This window comes from Syngnathoides biaculeatus, chromosome 10, assembly GCF_019802595.1.
Source record: "Syngnathoides biaculeatus isolate LvHL_M chromosome 10, ASM1980259v1, whole genome shotgun sequence".
NCBI classification, from domain to species: Eukaryota; Metazoa; Chordata; class Actinopteri; order Syngnathiformes; family Syngnathidae; genus Syngnathoides; species Syngnathoides biaculeatus.
The window spans coordinates 19,934,498-19,955,455 of record NC_084649.1 but is presented as its reverse complement, the minus strand read 5'-3'; the positions used below and the strand labels follow the sequence as shown (position 1 = coordinate 19,955,455).

At 44.5% G+C, this 20,958-nt stretch overlaps 1 protein-coding gene across 8 annotated transcripts; it reads right to left on the bottom strand.

Moving 5' to 3' along the window:
* Positions 1-906: 906 nt before the first annotated feature.
* arhgef3 (Rho guanine nucleotide exchange factor (GEF) 3) lies at positions 907-19,843 on the bottom strand. 8 transcript variants are annotated; one of them, XM_061833609.1, is made up of 13 exons: positions 19,603-19,843; positions 16,388-16,454; positions 12,111-12,173; positions 10,349-10,411; positions 6,318-6,428; positions 5,936-6,232; positions 4,944-5,006; positions 4,774-4,870; positions 4,605-4,681; positions 4,236-4,493; positions 3,827-3,997; positions 2,372-2,561; positions 907-1,901 (listed from the first exon to the last, which is right to left on the bottom strand). In XM_061833609.1, the coding sequence occupies exons 1-13, from the start codon at positions 19,635-19,637 to the stop codon at positions 1,603-1,605; spliced, it is 1,791 nt and encodes a 596-aa protein (XP_061689593.1). In that variant the 5' UTR covers positions 19,638-19,843; the 3' UTR covers positions 907-1,602. The 8 variants fall into 8 exon arrangements, with proteins under 8 accessions (XP_061689593.1, XP_061689589.1, XP_061689591.1 ...); XM_061833605.1 differs by having other exon boundaries at positions 907-1,878; positions 19,603-19,835; XM_061833607.1 differs by lacking the exon at positions 19,603-19,843 and adding an exon at positions 14,143-14,342 and having other exon boundaries at positions 907-1,878; positions 16,388-16,402.
* Positions 19,844-20,958: the final 1,115 nt, after the last annotated feature.

Here is a 20,958-nt window from a genome sequence, read left to right as displayed (position 1 = left end):
TAAATTCGACTTGGTAAGGCAAAAATGGCTAAGTGTAAAGGAATGACATATAACACCGTGACTAGCAAGAAACCTTGCATATTACCTCGGGCCTGATTTCCGTGACGTGAACTTTTCCCAAAATACGCTGTGAAGTTCTATCATCATAATATAGCAAAAAATCAAGCATTTTTGTCATAAAAACAATAAATTTTAAATCAATCAATTAGATATATTTTTGGAAATAAGGACTCGCAATGGGAAAATAAATGCTAAAGGCATTGTTCATTTGTTGTCTCTGCGACAACCTATTTCAGACAGAAAATTGAAACTTGTTTCCTCGCATTTGAAAATCAAATTAAATTTGCAGAGTTCTGTATTATGAAATTCATCAAAAATTTCACAGAAAATTTGTTGTTTCTTGCTTATCCACTGATGAAGTTTGGGAAAATATTTACATCGCTTTTTCACAAAAAACTGTCGGCCTATAATGATGAAGCAACAACAACAACTGTAAACAAAACTTTGTTCAAGTGGATTAAGATAATCAGAAAATATAAATCCCCTTTACAAACAAACTTAACAGTTTCAAAGTAAATCTTTCAAACTTACCTGTGGAATGTTTTGTCACAGCCACAAAACTGCCGATTAACGCACAGGTCGGCAAGGTTGTTTTGGGAGTATCAAGATGGCGGATGGCGACTTCAGTTTGTGTGGCCAATGAGCCATCCAGTCTTTTTTTTAGATCAGTGTTTTCTCCAAATCAGAACCCAACACTCAGCCTTGAGTTGGTATGAGTTCAAATCTCGACCACATTTTTGAGACTCACTGTGCTAGCTCATCCATAATTGATTATAATCACAGTTTTAAACTGTTTGAGAGCAGTAGCTGAAAATGTTATCAAGGTTGATGCAAACAGGCGACGTATTACAGATATGAATGGCTTTATTCCTAAATCCATATAGTATAGACGTATAAAACAGCAGTTAGAGAACTACACGGTACAGTCTTTCTGGGATTGTCATTCATTTGGTAGCAATTTTTTTTAAGCGCCACAACGTTTGATTAGATTTTGTGACAGTTTTAACAGTAAACAACATCATAATCAATACAGCAGGCTGCACTTACGAGATGATTCGTGGATAATAATAATAAATACATTATTGCCGTGAGTGTCACAGACGAGGTTTGGATGATTAGCCCCCTTTCACACAGAAAGCGGCCGAAATTGCCTCATCTGAGTCAGAACTGGAAATCTGGAATTTCACACAGAAAGCGGTGAAGAGAATTGTGGAAGAATTATGGAATACTCTTCGGGGGAGGCCTCCTGAAGCCGGAAAATTCCCACGTGGACTTTGTCCTCTCGCATTCCAAAACAGCGAGATGGCGGACGAGAGTGGCGGAAAAATGTCAGGTCTTCTGGGATGTAAAGTGAGCGCTGTCAGTTTTGTGAGATGTCCCGTTGTGATTGTTGGCGGCAGTTGCCGTGGTTACAGAACATTTTTTGGTAGTTTGTGAAGTGCAAAGGTCAACACGGTACGTTCTCCTCATCGCTGGGATCCATATTGAACGCCTCCTCGTTTTCCTCCTGGGCGTCACCGAGGTGATCGTCTGTTTCGCCCGTCACCTCGGCGACCTGCTCCGTCTCCATGTCCGTCGCGGCCTCACTTCCTGCCTCCGCTTCCCCCGCCGTCCTGTTCTCTCCTTCGCCACCCGCCGCCGTGACATCTCGTGCCGGAGACGGGCCGTTTTCCTGTGCCGCCCGCGCCTCGGCCGCTTCCTTGGCCTGGCGGATGCAGTTGATCCACTGCTGCTTGTTGAAGGCGTCGCTGGCCTGGAAGCAGTGGCTCTGCGCCGGACCGTCCCCGACCCGGTCGGACACGCGGAAGAAGTTCTTTGCTGCGAAGGAACGCGACATATTGCTGTTATGCTAAGCTAACACGTCTGTGATAACATTCAGTCAACGATGCAAAGTCTTGGGCCATCAGCGGTTTTGGTGATTGTACATGTGAGCTTTTTTTTTGTGGTCATTTATCCATCCATCCATTTACTTAGCCGCTTATCCTCACGAGGGTCGCGGGAGTGCTGGAGCCTATCCCAGCCGTTATCGGGCAGGAGGACGACCGGTACACCCTGAACGGGTTGCCAGCCAATCGCAGGGCACATGGAGACAGACGACAGTCGCACTCACAGCGTTGGCTTCACGGTTCTGAGGACCAGGGTTCAATTCTGGCACCCCCTGGAGTTTGCATGTGCCTGTGTGGGTTTCCTCCCACATCCCAAAAACGCGCAACATTAATTGGACACTCTAAATTGCCCCAAGGTGCAGTTGAAGGAACTCTTCACAAAACCAAATGGCCCAAGACTTTACTGGCGTCCGCCGACGACTGACTGCGCTCGTTGTTGCTGAAAGCTCCCCGGATGGACCCGCCCACTCTCATCTCGCCGTCCGACAGGTCCTCCAGGTCCAGCTGGCGGACGGGGATCGGCCGCCGGCACAGCTGGTAGCTGACGGGCTGCTCGTTGAGCGAGACGGACCGGGTGATGACCAGCGCGTCCTGGAACAGGAACACGTGGAGCTTCTGCACGTGGAACGAGAACGTTAGATGACGGTGAAATACTTTCTTCCTCATCCCCCAAGTACCACGTTTGATTTTTGCAATTATTCCAACTTTTGCATTTCTGGAGGGATTCAAAACTCTTCTAATTTCAAAATGTTCAGCTCATTTTCCAAATGTTCATGGTAAAACGCCCGAATTAAAGGGGAAATCCAGTGCTTTCGATGAACAATAGTTCATGGAATATGTACTCTATTTTGACAATGTGATGTTAAATCCTCTCTCATTTAATCGTGTTTTGAGAAGATTTTTATCGACAATTACGAATTTTCAGAGGCGCTGGCATTTTCACGAGTCACATGACTTACGTGCGCGGGTGTGACGTGTAAGGTGCCGCACCAAAGGCTCGATTACATTGTGCCCAGCGCTGATTTCTCTGATTTATCCTCATCTGATGAAGAAATGGCAGTATCGGTTGATCGGGAAGACGGAGGAATACTTCCATACCGATTTGAACCTGTGGCTGTAAATAATGTTGAATATTCGGGAGGTTCTTCGGGCAGAATGACGCCGGAGTCTGACTACTTGGAGGCCTACGCGCGATATAAGTGCGTAAACAAAGGCCCCCGGTTCTCTGGGCCGGCAGACGCGGATGGTTCTTCGGATGGGAATTCTGACGAGCCAGCTCCGGCTAACGGCGGAGGCCTTTAGCCGAGCTTCGGCGTCCAGCGGAGGCCGTTAGCCGAACCTCGGATGCTGAAGCTCAGCTCGCGGCCCCCACCGGACGCCAAAGCTCGACTAAAGTGCCTCCACCAGACACCGAAGCACGGGTCACAGCCCGCAGCCAGAGCTGTCATTCCGCCTGAAGAACCATCCAAATATTCAACATTATTTACAGCCACAGGTTCAAAACGGTATGGAAGTATTCCTCCGTCTTCCCGATCAACCGATACTGCTATTTCTTCATCAAATGAGGATAAATCTGAGAAATCAGCGCTGGGCACAATCGAGCCTTTGGTGCGGCACCTTATAAGTCACATCTGCGAACGTAGGTCATGTGACTCGTGAAAATGGGAGCGCCCCTGAAAATTCGCAATTGTCGATAAAAATCTTCTCAAAACACTATTAAATGAGAGAGGATTTAACATCACATTGTCAAACTAGAGTACATATTACATGAACTATTGGATACATTGTTAATGCAAACCAGTGGATTTCCCCTTTAAGAGATATTTAACATTATATAGCTGACGTCGCCACATTTCTTGATGGTTGTGAGTGATGCTCACCAGTCCCCTGTTGTTCTTGAGCTCGCCGTGGCAACTGAGCGTCCTGGAGCGTTGGATGAGGGCGTCCCTCTGGCCCGCGTCGGCGTACAGCAGCCGGTCCTTGTAGAACTGACACTCGGACTCGCCCGTGCGTCGGTTGATGTCGGCCACGACGTTCTGGACCATCAGGATCTGTGGGGAAAACGCCCAGCGCACTTTATTTCCATTTTTTTTGTCCCCCGAGGGCTACTGTACTCAAAATCTGGTTAAGAAACCCTGCACGGCACTACACAAATTAAAAAGTCTAATAATTTGCAAGGAAACAGTTGTAATAGCCCCTTTTGCTGTCTCATAAAAAGAGCAAGTGAGTCATGAAAAGTGCGCTCGTATGGTCGAGATTTGCGAGGTCGGGCGGGGGGTTTTGCCTGACCGCCTGGTCCAGGTGCGGACGGTCCCGGTGCTGGTCGGGCGTGTGCTTGAGGATCTCCCTGAGCAGCAGCGGGTACTTGACCAGCCGGCTACGCGGGATGTCCAGGAAGTTCCACAAGTCCAACTTCCGGCTGAAGGGCGACTGCTGGCAGCGCTGCAGGAAGTCCTGCACGCGCCGGTCCTGCTTCTTCTGGTCCAGCAGGGCCTTGGCCCAAACCTGGTTGCTGCAGTACGCCGTGTAGGAGGACAGACACGGCAGCTGCAAACACACACACATACGTCGCTTTTGGTCCACATCGTGTCGACGTCAGCAGAAAAATGACAATTTCGAGTTCCCGGAAACAAATTAACGGCAGCATTTCGTTCTCACCCAGTCGCTCAGCATCTGCCCGACGTGGTCCGTGGATCCGTCCGGTTTCCGAGCCTGGCGGAGGCGGCTTAGCAGGTCTGAGGATGGAAACACACAAAAAAAAAAAAAACGCTGACTCAACGCCGCGGCGTCCGCAGGAGGTACCGGATGAGGGCGTCCTGCGCTTTACCTTCATGCAGGGGAATCAGAGAGTCCAGCGTACCGAAGATCTGGTTGAGTTCTCGCTCGGTCATGATGGACAGCTTCAGCATGGGGTCGTGGTAGGCCTGCGGTACACACGCACCGGAAAATAAAGCTCAGGACTGGTTGGGGATGTCTTTCGGGTTTTCCCGAGTTTACCTTCTTGGCCAGTTTGAGATCCTCCACCAGATCTTGCTCGCCCTGAGCCAGCTCAAAAATGGCCTTCGATGAAAACAAAATCAAATTGAGCTGAGAAAATAACGTGTAATGTTACCAGAATTAAACCATTTTTAAACATCCATCCATTTTCTTAGCCGCTTATCCTCACAAGGGTCGCGGGAGTGTTGGAGGCTATCCCAGCTGTCATCGGGCACCCTGAACTGGTCGCCTGCCAATCGCAGGGCACATAGAGACAAACAGCCGCACTCACAATCACACCTAGGGGCAATTTAGTGTCCAATTAATTAATGTTATATGTTTTTGGGGTTGTGGGAGGAAACCGCAGCACCCGGAGAAAACCCGCGCAGGCACGGGGGGAACATGCAAACTCCACACAGGCGCTGCCGGGATCGAACCCGGGTCCTCAGAACTGTGAGGCTTTACCAGCGGAGCGCACTGGGCCGCCCATTTTTAAACATAAAAAATATAATTTATAAAAGTTCAAATAACAATTGTCTTCTACATTGTTGTGGCATTAGAAGAATTAAGAAAAATTTGGGGGAGGTAATAAAGTACACGCAAACAAAATGAACACGTGGTCCGCGGCCTCCCTCTGGTGGTCGGCGAATGAATTACTGCCCAGGTGCGGTCCAATTATACAGTTTTTCACTTTTTGGTTCAATACCTACATTTGCATTTTAATCTTTATGAAGTGCTTGTTTTGAAACTATTATTCAGGTCCAGTTTTCCTTGAACTTTTGCACTTTTGAATCATTACTTCTGTATATAAATTTCCTAAAATGTTGAAGTTTTGCTTTATGTCTTTGCCATAAAATGATATTTCTTGTTGTCCTCCGGCTTTCGGATCATTTTTTTCATCATAATACTTGAGCTTTATTCCAATTAAATTATTTTTTTCTTTATTTCGAAAGTTTGAGAACTTAAATATAATATGGAAAGGTTCTTGCAAATTAATATGAATGAAATATGACCTCCTGTCGTTTGATGTCTTTGGGGCTGAGGGTGTGCGCCGCCCCCAGGTGGACGTCGAAGGTTTCGCTCCACAGTTTGCTGTCGCGTCGCTTGGCGGCCGGGCCGGTCGCCGTGGAAACCCTGGACGCGGTGGAGGCGCAAGATGAAGAAGAAGAGGTGGACATGGCTGTCGAGTTCGTTTGGGTCTTCATGGGGGAGGAGGAGGAGGATGAGGAAGGAGCGGCAGGCGGGGGCGGGGGTGGCGGCGGCGGCAGCGGCGGAGGAAGAGCCCGCTCTGTTCGGAAGCTGATGGAGCGCTGCGGGAGTTGATGGACGTCAAGAGAGCGCCAGACGACTCGCCCGCCGGGTGTGGCTTTTCCGTTTTTGTTTGGCGGGGCTCACCTGCAGCGTCCGGCCGAACCTTTTGAGCGGCGCCGTCTTGATCGGGGGCAGCAGGCTGGCCAGAGACGTCACCCTGGACACCAGCGCTTTGCTGCGCTTGGCGCTGGGTTCCTGCATCAGAAAAAAAATGTATTCCTTGATCACATTTGGAAATCAAGTCATCTTTCCCCCATTGAAATGAAAGGAAACAACTTGAATCTGTTCCAACCTCCCATTTTGGTTGCTTTAACTCAATGGACATTGCGCTGCTCCTTCTGTGCAAACCTTCATTGGCCACAAGGAGGTGGTATAATATTCGCAGAAAAAGTCAGATTGGGCAAGAAAACTTCATATGACAGATGAATGAATTTTTTTAATCGCCTTTAAGCAAATTAAGTTCAAGAAGAAAAATACATTTAATGAGAATGTAGTAATTTTTTAAATAAAAGTGAGTAGGGAGCCCCTAAAATGACATTGAAACAAGTTTTTTTTAAATGTCCCTTTAAGGGCTCCGTAGGAGAGATAAAAGTACATGCAAAATGTATTTGTATGTCCTTAAAAGTTAGTGTAAGAAAATTGCTTTTTTTTGCACGAAAACAATGATTCATTTACTGTTCTCAAAATATATTTAAAAAATAACGTGAATTTTTTTTTAAATATAATAAAATAAAAATATAGCTGTTTTTTCTCTGAGAAAAATTCACATTTAAATGTAAATGAATTTTTCCCAAGGGGACATTAATGTAAGTAAAGTTAAAACTGACTCCAAAAGCAAATCCTAGCAATACGTGCAAACGCCTGGACGTGTGTCAGTATGAACTTTCTGTTCCCCCTCCAGTAGCAACAATCTTAAAGTTAAAAGGAATTTGATTTTAGTTCAGTTTTGAGTCCCCCCCCACTGAAAAACTCAGTCGACAAAATCCGAGATCGGTGAGAAATCCAGGTCGGCACGCTAGCGCCAAATGCTAATAGGGAAGCTAACACGGTCATGCTAAGCTCGCGCTGGCCGGCGATGACCTCCGAGCGTCCGTCGTCATCAATATTACTCGCGTTTATAATCAAGCCCGTCAACTGTGAAAGCAACATCGACCCTTCTGTACGCCCCCCGCGATTGGCCGACCGGCAGACTGGCGCCCGAGGTCACTGCGACCTTGCCCAACGACATTGAACTCTTTGGGTCACGTTACCAGGCGGGACACAACATTAGGTACACATCGATGCCACATTTTCAATCGCCAATGACGGAACAAAAGAAAATTTGATGTTTTTTCTTTTTAAACATCGCATCAACAGAGAGTCCATTTTTGGAATTAAAACCAAAACTACAATTTTCAAGAAAAAGTTGCCAACTCCTGAGAATGAAGCCATTTTTGGGAGGGGAAATATGGCTTCATTACTATTTGTTTTTCAAGAAAAAGTTACAGCTTTACAAAAAAGTCAGGATTATTATGAAAGTAAAGTTGTGTTTTTGTATCAGAAAAGGTTGTGGTATTATATGTCTTATAGTATTTCGAGAATAAAGTCATTTGTTATATTCAAGTTTTATTCTTTCACCACAAAAGGGATTTTTTAAAAAAAAAGAAAAAGTCTAATGAGAAAAAATCATTTCTGGGAGAAATTAAAACAATCAGACTAAAAAAAATGTGAGAATTTTTTTTTTTTAAATTGCTATGATCATATTTTTTTGGGGTGGGGGACAGAGGAAAAAGTTAAACCTGCACATTTTTTGGGTCATAATTTAATGAAAAAAAGTTGCATTGTTACCAGAAAAAAAGTGTCAGTAATCTTGGGAAAATATTTTTTTGTCAAGATAAAAAGTAACAATTTTCTGATTTAAAAAAAGTCATAATTTACAAGATTACATGGAAAGAGATTACATCAAAAGTACGCAATCGTTATACATTTATTACACATGACAGCATGAGGCCATCGCCCACGGCCTTAAAATGAAACTATTTTATTTATTCTCTCTCTTATTTTTTTTATTATTATTATTATTATTATTTTGCTTACCACCACCGGTTTCCCCGTTTGCTTGCCGAGCTCCACAAAAGAAGCGGACTTTAAGTTCTGTACCAGCAGACCCAAACGCTTCTGCCCGGCAACCATAATGCAGAAGAAAATGAAGGAAAAAAAGAAAACCTTGAAACTTGAAAAAATTAATTAAAAAAAAAACAGCTCGGGCTGTCCCAAAAGTTTGCAACGATCCCGAGAGAAGAAGAAAAGTCACAAGTGAAATCGTCTGCTGGTCCTCAGTAGCACATCTGGACCAAGAGGGATCAGGTCTCTCCAAGTCCCTCTCTCTCTCTCTCTCTCTCTCATGTTCGCTCGCTCCTCTGTTTTTCTTTCGCTGTGTGACTCACGACCTTGTCACTCATTGACAACTTCCCTTCCCTTCCTTCCTTTCCTTCCCACCTTTTCCTTACTTTCTATCGGGATTTGCAGGTAAAAGGAAAAAAGGGAAAAGGGAGAAGGGAGGCAGTTTTATTTTTGTGTTGTCATATCAGGAATGTAACGAGGCATTTTAATAAATCCAATAATATCATCAAAATGGCTGCAGAAAATTGTTTTGAGAAAAAAAACTTGTAAATTTACAAGTTAGTCTTATTTTTCAAGGTGGGAAAAATATTTTACAAAAAGTCACAATTTCTTTTTATTTTCATTTTATCATTAACATTTTTCATTTCTTTTTAAAAAAATATGTTTATTATGCACCTTATTTTTTAAAATATTGCAATCAAAATGAAGTTTCTTTTTTTTTTTTAAAAAGAAAAGTCACATGAATAAACATTATTCTTTTAGTTTTAAGAAATCCATTTTTTTTAAATAAAGCTGGAGCATCGTGAAAATAAGATTGCATCTTTGGGAGTTTGAAAAAAAAGTTGTAGTCAATAAAGTTAATTTGTTAAAATAAATATGATGAAAATGCGATTTCATCCCCAAGGATCAAGAAACTACAACAAAATCTGGTAATATAAATACTTATTGCTCTGATTCTGATGATAACGGCGTCCATTTTAGTTGTGGCGTGCGCATTTTTACCGGAGCGCCTCCAGCGTTTGAACGTAAAACTCGCGAGCAAACTCGTTTGTGCTGGTGGCCTTCGATCGCTTTCAACGACACTTTATTGGCTCTGAAAATCACCGATTCTGGAGATCCGGTTGAGTCAGTTCACTGAGTTGACTCGGACTCGCGAATCAGTTCAAAGACTGAGGTCCGAGGACTCTGAAAATTTGGTTGAGTCATTACACGGATTCCGAGTTTGTCTCTGGAACAGACGTCTTACACGAATAACAGTATGGAGTGATTATTTACTTATTATTTACTGATTATTACTGATCATTTGTTCGAATCAGTCCCCTGACTTCCTTCAGCAGTTCACCAGAAAGCCCTCACTGCATTTAGAGGATTCGATTGAATCAATACGCTGAGTCATTGCACTCAGATGGTTAAGTTGAGTTCGTGCACAAGCTGGAAAATAAGCTTACACGTAGGTATTTCAATCAAGTTACCACGACGACAATACACAAGATCGATTTATCAAGTGTTCGGGCTGGATCGGTACACCGACGGAGGTGGCGGACCCGCTAGAAACAAAGCAGGGTCTGATCATTTGTTCGAACCTATCAACTGACTCGAGTTGGCAAATTCATTAAAAATATGCAATGGACTCAAATGATTCATTTGAAGCACTTCACTTACACAACCCGAGTTGGCCGATTCACCCGCAAAACGTCGCAGGCAGAAAAGATCCGATCGAATTGCCGCCCGGACTTCTTGGCGGTGGATTCGGATGCGGACTTTCGACTTCAACTCTGACTCAAGCGACCCAAGTGACTCAAACCACAAAAGACTCCTGAGTCCCGGATAAGAAAAAGGAGTTTCACGGCCCGAGTGAGAGCCAACGAAGAGCCGTGTGAAAAAAAAAAAGTAGAACGCCATCGTTTGCATGCCATCCAATAATTGCTCACGGGTGCCCCGCGACCCCGCCCGGCGCAAAGTCATTAAAAAAAAAAAAATGTCGATAATGAATGGCGACGATTTCAACTTACACAGACGCGCAGCTCGCGTGCAGCTGACCTCGGAAAACATCGGAAAAGTTGATATCTGCTGCCCTGCTCATCGTTTTCGTTAGGAAGTATCGTTGAAGAAAATTTTGAAAAAAGAAAAATATGTAAATAAAAACAGAAAATGAATGGATATAAATAAATCATTTATGTTTTTCAGTGAGAATTTTTACTATAATTAAATAAAGCCAAATTTTGTATTCAAGTCTTGATATGACCAAGATTTATAATTTATTATTTAGGATAAATCGATGACAAGTTATTTCACAAGATACATAAGTCAAACAAATTTTTAGCTTTGAATTTACAAATTTTGAAAAAAAAAAAAAAAATCAATTAGCAAATCACATTATTTATAACAGATTGAATTATAACATAAAATTGTTGGTAAAAGTATTATTTTGTTTATGTATTTTTAATAATATAAACATCCATCCATTTTCTTCACCGCTTATCCTCATGAGCGTCACGGGGAGTGCTGGACCCTATCCCAGCTGGGAACGGGCAGGAGGCGGGGGTACACCCTGAACTGGTCGCCAGCCAATCGCAGCGCACATCGAGACAAACAGCCGCACTCGCAATCACACCTAGGGGCAATTTAGGGTGTCCAATTATTGTTGCATGTTTTTGGAATGTGGGAGGAAACCGGAGTGCCCCGGAGGAAACCCACGCAGGCACGGGGAGAACATGCAAAGTCCACACATGCGGGTCCGGGATTGAACCCGGGTCCTCAGAACTGTGAGGCCAACGCTTTACCAGCTGCTCCACCGTGCCATCCCTAATATAAACAATATATGCAAAAGTGATAATACTTGATTATTTACCATTTTTACCGTTATTATTTCATTATTATTACTATTTACAAGACAAATTTTCAAATTATTTAACAAGACAAATGGATGAAAAAATACCTACAAAAAAATCTACATTTGAAACCCTTTTAGGAAAAGAAATTGGAATTAAATGCCAGGACTTGTCCTCCTTTTCTTTGTGTGGCCGTCCGTGTTGGAAACCGCCCGGGAAGGAACTGGGCACGCCGGCCGCGCTAAAAATACAAAAGCACGCATACGGCGCTACAATTGGAGGGGGGGGGGGGGGGCGACCTCACGTGGGCCCGCCCTCACGCGCGACCCCACCGGGGTGGCGGCCAGAAACTTAAAAACTTAACGTCACAGACAGAGGCATTGTTTCATTTTCAAGCCGTCACCAAGGTTAAATTTGCATTTAACCTTTGCAAGTACAGACCATCCATCAATTATCTGAGCCGCTTATCCTCACAAGGGTCGCGGGGAGTGCTGGAGCCTATCCCAGCTGTCAACGGGCAGGAAGCGGGGTACACCCTGAACTGGTTGCTAAGCCAAATGCAGGGCACATAGAGACAAGCAGCCGCACTCACAATCACACCTAGTGGCAATTTAGAGAGTCCAATTAACGTTGCATGTTTTTGGGATGTGGGAGGAAACTGGAGTGCCCGGAAGAAACCCACGTAGGCACGGGGAGAACGTCCAAACTCCACACAGGCGGGGCTGGGATTTGAGTAAACTGCAGTAATAGTACTTCTTCTTCTCAAAGAATGACGAATACAACACACGCCCGCGAATAATGTTACATCATCTGTCTACACGTGTTGCTGCACCATTTCTGTTCCAATAACAGCAGCCGGAAAGGTTGAGAGCTCTTGCGACACGGACGCTCGTTCGCGTTCGCCCGTCCACGGCGATTTGCTTACGCGCGTCGGCAAACTCACGTTGATGTCGAGACTGCAGAGGCTGAGCGAGTCGGCATCTCTGCTGGCCTGCTTCCTCTTCTTCTGCGGGGCGACAAAAGGGCACGACACAGTCATCGCGTTTCCAACGCAACCTTTTTCGCAAAGTTTTCACACTCGTTCTTGTTTTTTTTGATCAGTTTCTACGACTCTACTCAACGGGGGACAAATTGCGTGTACTTTCAAATACTACAAGTAGTACTGCCGCTCCGTACTACAAATTGCACTTCGGTTCAAATGCAGGATAAATTCGATCAAAGAGGCGAGGAGCCGGAAAACAAACGCTCTGAAACTCGCTTATCTGCAGGGGAGTGTGTGACACGTTTTTTTTTTTGCTGCGGGTTGCCGTGACGACCAAACACAATGAAAGAAACACCGTAGCAACATGTCTGGGAGGACAAGGGCAGAGGACGGATGTTGTGGGTAAAAAAAAAAAAAACAATGTCGGGAAGTTGACAGGACATCATTGTTGTGTGTGTTTGTGTGTGTGTGTGAATGTGTTGTTTAAGACATTCTGTAAACGGACAAAGTTTACATTTGATTCGCAAGAGGACGAGAAAGGAGCGACACCCAAAGAGGATGTGACGAAACCATCTGTCAAAATGTGACAAAATGAACAAAAATCGGAAAACAACAATAACATCCATCCATCCGTTTTTTTTGCCGCTTATCCTCACAAAGTTTGCGCAGAACGCTAGAGCCTATCCCGGCTGTCAACGGGTTCAGATTCAGGTTTGATCACTTTTTTCCCCCCCGATTCCTTATGTACCATATAAAGCAGTACGGAATTCATCCATCCATCCATTTTCTAAGCCACTTATCCTCACGAGGGTCGCGGGAGCGCTGGAGCCTATCCCGGCTATCGACGGGCAGGAGGCGGGGCACACCCTGAACTCGTTGCCAGCCAATCGTAGGGCACATTGATACGAACAGCCGCACTCAGAATCACATCTAGGGGCAATTTCATCCATCCATCCATTTTCCTTTGCCGCTTATCCTCACGAGGGTCGTGGGGAACGCTGGAGAATATCCCAGCTTTCAACGGGTTCAGGTTCCGGTTTGATCCCTTTTTTTCCCCCCGATTCCTTATGTACCACATAAAGCAGTACGTAATTCATGCATCCTTCTGTTTTCTAAGCCGCTTATCCTCACGAAGGTTGTGGGAGCGCTGGAGGCTATCCCAGCTGTCAACGGGCAGGAGGCGGGGCACACCCTGAAGTGGTTGCCAGCCAATCGTAGGGCACGTAGAGACAAACAGCTGCACTCAGAATCACACCTAGGGGCAATTTCATCCATCCATCCATCCATTGTCTTATCCCGCGTATCCTCACGAGGGTCGCGGGGAGTGCTGGAGCCTATCCGAGCTGTCAACCGACAGGAGGCGGTGCACACCCTGGACTGGTCGCCAGCCAATCGGAGGGCATATGGAGACAAACAGCCGCACTCACAATCACACTGAGGGGCAATTTCATCCATCCATCCATTGTCTTTTGCTGCTTATCCTCACGAGGGTCACAGGAGTGCTGGAGCCGATCCCAGCTGTCAACGGGCAGGAGGCGGGGTACACCCTGAACTGCTCGCCAGCCAATCGCAGGGCACATGGAGACAAACAGCCGCACTCATAATCACACCTTGGGGCAATTTAGAGTATCCAATTAATGTTGCATGTTTTTGGGATGTGGGAGGAAACCGGAGTACCCAGAGAAAACCCACGCAGGCGTGGGGAGAACATCTAAAGTCCACACAGGTGGGGCCAGGATCGAACCCGGGTCCTCAGAACTGTGAGGCCGACGCTTTACCAGCTGCTCCACCGTGCCGCCACAACAATAACACTCACATGCAAATAATAAAAATCAAAATGCCACAATAAAAACAAAAATGGGGCACACAAAAAGAGTGTGTGAGGCGAGGATGAGAGAACCTTGATCCATTTTAGACCCATCTGAACTTTTTACGCTAATTGAGTGATATTTGGGATCGTTGCGCTCGCTGGAAAGGTTTCAAGTGGACTCACCCGGGAGTAAACAAAGAGACAGCAGCCCATCATCAGCGCGTCAGACCTGATGACCTGCCACTCAGATCTCAACTCAGCGCCGGTCGCATCCGATGCAGCCAACGTATCCGCCTGCTCTTCTTCTTCTTCTCCTTTCACATGTGCCGTCTCGCCGCCGCGAGTTTTCAACAGAAGGGACGGCGCCACCTCCTCGTCCGGCGCTTCCCGAAGGACAGGAACACCGCAGCATTGTGAGCGAGCTCTCGGGCCGGTTCCCGTCGCGCAAACAGGAAGTGACGGCCGTGGGGGTGGTGGTGGTGGTGGGGGGGGCGACGGACAGACTAAAATTAGGCGTTCTGGGAGACGCGGAGAGCTCGGCGCGACGGGAACAACAACAAGGCCATTCAGGAAGTAGGTTTGCGGCAAGAGCTCAGCTGAGCCCGCATGACCTCCTGCTCGTGACCTTTGACAATTGAATGACACATAGAGACAAACGGCCGCACTCACAATCACACCTAGGGGCAATTTAGCGTGTCCAATTAATGTTGCATTTTTCTTGAGAGACGTGAGGAAACCGGAGTGCCCGGAGAAAACCCACGCAGGGACGGGGAGAACATGAAATCTCCACACAGGTGGGGCCGGGATCGAACCCAGGACCTCAGAACTGTGAAGCCAGCGCTTGACCAGCTGCCCCACCGTGCTGCTATTTCTGTTTATTTTGACAGATATTTTTTTATATATATTTTTATTGTACTTATTTTTGCATATTTCTCTCATAATAGTTTTGTATTTTTAACTTCATATTTTTTTCTAATATTTTGTATTATTTTCTAATATTTTCGTATTTGTTGTCTTTACATATAAGTATTTTGGGGTCTAATATTTTGGACGGATTTAAAGTTTTTCACTCTAATGATGTTTTTGTCATTTGTTGGCTATTAGCCATCCATCCATTTTCTGAGCCGCTTATCCTCGCAAGGGTCGCGGGAGTGCCGGAGCCCATCCCAGCTGTCATCCCGCAGAAAAGCCACACAGGCACAGGGAGAACATACAAACTCCACACAGGCGGGGCCGGGATCGAACCCGGGTCCTCAGAACTGTGAAGCCAATGCTTTACCAGCTGAGTCACCGTGGTGCCATTTCTGTTTATTTTGACTGATATTTTTTAAAAATATATTTTTACTGTACTTATTTTGCATACTAATATTTTTCTCATAATAATTTTCAATTTTTGGCTTAATATTCTTATTTTTTTCCAATCTTTTGCATTATTTTCACATTTGTTGTCTTTATGTATTAATATTTTGGGGTCTAATATTTTGGATGGATTTCAAGTTTTTCACTCTTTATAGATGATGTTTTTACCATTTGTTGTCTATTAATTTATCCATCCATTTTCTGAGCCGCCTATCCTCACAAAGGTCCCAGGTGTCATCGGGAAGGAGGCAAGAAAATTGAGTGCCTGGAGGAAAGCCACGCAGGCACGGGGCGAGAACACGCAAACTCCACACAGGCGGGGCCGGGATCGAACCCGGGTCCTCAGAACTGTGAGGCCAACACTTTACCAGCTGACCCACCGTGCCACCATTTCTGTTTATTTTGATTGATATTTTTTTTAAATATATTTTTATTGTATTTATTTTTGCATACTAATATTTTTCTCATAATTTTTTTCCTAATATTTTTCATTATTTTCTAATATTTTCGTATTTGTTGACTTTATATGTTAGTCTTTCAGGGTGTAATAGTTTGGATGGATTTAACGTTTTTCATTCTAATTATGTTTTTGTCATTTGTTGTCTATTAATACATCCATCCATCCATTTTCTGAGCCGCTTATCCTCACAAGGGCTGCGGGAGTGCCGGAGCCCATCCCAGCTGTCTTCGGGAAGGAGGCAGGAAAACCGGGTGCCCGGAAAAAACCCACGCAGGCAACGGGGAGCACACGCAAGGCGGGGCCGGGATTCAAACCCCGGCCATTAAATCCCCACTGATAAACTTTGAACTTTCCTATTCGAACGCACGAGCGAGTGAAACTTGCCAAGCGCGTCGGATGAAGTTCCGAGATCAAATGAGGACCGACGCTACGCTAGTTTCGGGATTTTTGCTTATCGTTAAGGACGGGCGACTCCGAAACGTACAATAGAAGGAAACCGAAGAGCCGATGACGACGTTATTAATCACTTTTTTCGAGGGTAAACTTAGACGAGCGCGCACAATCAAGGAGGAACAAAAGGTCTGTGCGTGTGCGGGTGGGCGTGCGTACCCCTCTGGACGAGCAGCCGTCAGCCGAGATGAAAGAGGACGACATCGTCTTCTTTTCCGGTGTCCACCTGAAGGGACACGTGGACAAAGAATGAAAACATCCGTACGTCGGGATAGACCTCGATCGTGCACGTGACGACACCGTTTTCACGGCGCCATGTTGCAGGTCAAAAAGAGCTGCTCGAAAGTGCGTGCGGGGCGTTGAACCGTAGCAGAATCGTCACAATTCCCGAGACTTGTTTTGCTGTTGGTTGTCACAACAGATGAGAGAAATATTCAAAGAGGTCGTCCCATAGAATACCAGCGGAAAAGACCGGAAAGTATCGATGGATTCCGGAAATTAAACGTGATGGACGGTGCCCAACCAAATCCACACGACTGTGGAGCGATCGCTTCACTTCAGGTAGGGATTATTCGTCTCCATCTCAAATTCCCAAGAAGTATTTCGAATAACAAGTTGGCTCATTTGAGAACAAAAACGACAAGGGCGACGTCTCCAACGTACACGGAAGCGCGTTGCGGCCACACGTTAAACTTCGGTAAACCTCTCCCCTACAGACGTTTCTTTTCATTTGCCTTGTTCTCAAATGAGTCCAATGCGTATTTAAAAAAAGGAAAATAAACCGTCGGTCACAGAGAGGTTTAACAGAGGTTAACGTGTGGCAGCGATACGCTTCCGTGTCCGGAGGCCCCAACTCGCTGTCTTTTTTGTTTTTCCAATTATAGTTAATGAATGCGAGTTTGTGCAAAAGCAGGGGTCATTTATTGAAATATTGGTATTTGTATTGAAACAATCTGAGTGGCTCCATCGCTACGTGGGATTTATTCTTGATCGAGACCAGATCCAGCAACAAAGTATTTCTATGCATCCAGACTTTTCTACGCTTTTAAACTTTTCCGTGTAAATCTCGACGACTTCCTCACCAGATCCATTTCTTATTGGCGAACATGCCGACACCGGCATTAAATATGGATCCTCTATGCCAAGTGTCTCTCATTTTTCCACGTACCATCGTTTATCACCACCTTCTAAATGTTTAACGGTATCGGACAAGACTCTGGACGTCGTGCTATGAGACGCATTTTCGCGTCGTTCTCCCACCGACTTAGCATCGAAGAATGCTTTGTTTGACCGGCACTTCCGGCCAGTCCTGTGATTTGGTGACGTCGGTGCACGAGCTCGATATCTTTCCATTCATCCATCCTTCTAATCTCAATGTGGGCAAACTACGGCCCGCGGGCTACATCTGGCCCATTGATCATTCCGATCCGTCCCGCCAGAATCGGCCAAATACTATCAAAATGAAGACTACGTTCATTCAAGCTTGCCCGTAACGCCAAGCTGTTCCATCCGGCTTGGGCTGTAACGCCCATTTCTTCCACTAGGTGGCGCAGTAAGTCCAGTGATAAATTGACGTGACTTTAGATACTCGGTTTTTCCTCATCGGGAGCTGCAGACGGAACGGGTCCATCTCCACTGCGTCACTGTCTGAATCGAGAAGTGGGTGACTTTCATGCTTCGGCGTTCCAAAATTTCAGAATGCCACTGAGGACGCTGGTGTTGTCCCGCGACCCTTGTGAGGATGAGCGGCTCAGATAACGGATGCTGGCTGCGTGTGAACGGACGGACTCCCCGATGCTCACAAGTCATCTAAAGATGAAACTTTTCCACCGGTTGACAGAAGCTGAAGGATGAGGTTTAATTACGGCGCCCCCTGGTGGCATTGCCTGGTAGGTTCACAAAGTCTTGACTTTTGAATTTTCGATTTTTTTCCCTTTTTTTTCCCATTCTTTAACGCTTGATTAATTAATTTATTTTTTGGGTGGGGTGTATTTTTCATGGGCCTTGATTGCTTTTTCTGTTTGTAATTTATTTTTCTCTCTTTCTTTTTTCATTTTTTCATTTTTTTTAATCAGTATCTACCCTTTTCTGTTTGTAATTTATTTTTCTCTCTTTCTTTTTTCATTTTTTCATTTTTTTTTTAAATCAGTATCTACCCTTTTCTGTTTGTAATTTATTTTTCTCTCTTTCTTTTTTCATTTTTTCATTTTTTTTTTAAATCAGTATCTACCCTGCCTGTCGACCAGTCCGCCATTAAAAACACCAGCCGGCAAACCCCGCGGATGCTTTTGCGCGCTGAGGACGCCGCGGCGTCTCGGAGCGCGGACGGACGACATTCCTGTAAAGCGCTGCGTCCGCCTCGCCCATCTGCCGTTTACAAAAGAAGTTAACAAAAAAAAACAACAACAACAAAATTGAACACAAACGAGCAAACGCGACATGGCTGACAAAACTGATATGACTTTCAAAAAAATGACAAAAACAAGACAAAAGATTTTTTTAAAATGACAAGATATGTATCATCTAAGATTGTTTTTTTTTTTTAATGAGGAAAAAATAGATAAAAGTCCAACAAAAACACATCTTGACCGAGTGCTGCTTTGCAAATGGAACAAACCAACGACGTTCCGACTAAATTTGTAAGATTCTGCGCATTTAAAAAAAACATAAATTCAACTACTGTTAATCAACGTTTTTTCTGATTACTTTTCGTTTATGTGCTGACAAGAATGCAGTCAAAAATGCAGACACACAATGCACACTCCCATAAAAAAATGACTTCAATAACTTTTGGGACGTGTCCGGAGGGATGACAACACATTTTGACACGCAGGCTCCGCCCACTGACCAATCACAGCTCGGCGCCCTCCGGATATCATTCTGATGACATCATCAGAACGCGCGCACTCGCTCTCTTTTGTATTTGTATCCAAACTATGGAAACTTGACATTTTAAAGTTGTGGCACCCCGACTTGCAACATGTTTCATCCATCCATCTGTTTCCTGAGCCGCTTATCCTCACGAGGGTCGCAAGAGTGCTGGAGCCTATCCCAGCAGTGGGCAGGAGGCGGGGCACACCATCAACTTGGTTGCCAACCAATCACAGGCCAAGCTAGCCGTTCCACCGTGATGCCAAAAAGTAAAAATTATTGATTTAAAAAAAAAAATAATAATAATGTTCATTTTGATTGACTTCAAGCTATTTACGATAGGCTGGCAAATGAGTTATCCGAGCCGCTTATTCTCACAATCGTCCCGACTATCGCTACCACATCATAATCGTAACAGTGTGATTATTTTGTTTTAAGTAACAAAGTCAACTGTGGTCAGCGCGAGCCGCTAAGCATGAAACGACTCACGGGGTGGCGCTCACCTTGATGGGGGCGGCCGTCCATCACCTGCCTGCATCCCACCACAGATCGCTTTTCCGGGAGTTCCGAGGACCCACCGACCTCCCCCACACCCCCCACCCACCAAAAACAAACAACTAAAGCAACACAGAGCACAACAAAAACTCCGGTCGTTGTCGTCCTTCCGCTCAGAAAACACACACACAAAAAAAAAACCCCGTTTAATTTACCCAAAAAAATTCCAGAGTTTTTAGTCCATATGTCCGCCTGGTTGGAAAGTAGAACAAGAAGAAAAAAAAAAAAAAAAAAGTGAGTCAACTGTCAAGAAGCTGAACTACTCAAGTCAAGCGATAGCAACTCAGGGGAAGCCACTTCCGGCAATTGCTTTGCACGTTAACAAAATAAAAGCTTTAACGTGCGCATTCATTGCAATGCTACAACCAAATAGCAATAAATGCATCAACGTATAGATGAAAAAAAAAAAAAACGTGAAAATGAGGACTGCAAAATACTCAATTGCGACATTCATATTTGAGGAGAAATACACGAATCGTAGAGGAAAATAGGCCATTATTTAAAAAAAAATACTCAAAAAAGGAGTACAAAAGTACTGGAAAAATGAGAAAGTACAAACCGATAAATCGTAAAATTTAAAATCATTTGGAAGATGTTAGAAAACGACAAAAAATACAGCACAACAATTCCAAAATATATTAGAATGTATAGGCAAGATTAAAAAAAAAAAATCAGAATAGAATAAAAAAAATGCAATTAATTAAAAAATATGCAATTATTTAACGAAAGTTAGATTTAAATTCGATATGAAAAATACTAAAATACAATATATATAATTTTGAAATTTGTAGAGAAATTAAGGTTGACACGATTAGGATTTTTTTGGGTCGCGGCGAGTTTAAAAAAGCGATCGCTGACACGAGCACCAGATCTATTTAAATGACCCGTTTGCCCATTTACTTGATATACTTGTGTACTTGCTCAAAAATATATATTCACAATATTGTATCTTTGTTCATCAAGCGTTTATTTATTTAGTGACAAATGAATTGTCTTTTAGATGATGAGATGGCAGGAAGTACTTACATACATCAGCTGGGCTGTCCTTTGTCACGCTCTGCAGCGCCATCTGCCACCTTCTACTATCAGCCTGTAATGAGCTTTTATTGTGGAGATCCGCTTATGATTTCTCGGTTTCCTGTTGTTTTAAACTGCAATGGTTGAAAGCTGACGCACAATGAAGCGAGTTGTCTCCTTCGGGGGAATAAAAAAAAAAAAAAAAAAATAGGAGTGTCTCATCTCATCTGCTCTGAGTAAACACAAGCAGCCTTTTTTTTTTTTTTTTTTTTGCCAGTCGGCACGTT

Coding starts and splice junctions, on each gene's coding strand:
- arhgef3 (XM_061833605.1), bottom strand. CDS start 19,637: ATGCAGGCAGGTGATGGACGGCCGCCCCCATCAAG. Junction 6,233..6,317: donor GGTTCGGCCGGACGCTGCAG/GTGAGCCCCGCC, acceptor CAACTCCCGCAG/CGCTCCATCAGCTTCCGAAC. Junction 2,562..3,826: donor TCAAGAACAACAGGGGACTG/GTGAGCATCACT, acceptor TTCCACGTGCAG/AAGCTCCACGTGTTCCTGTT.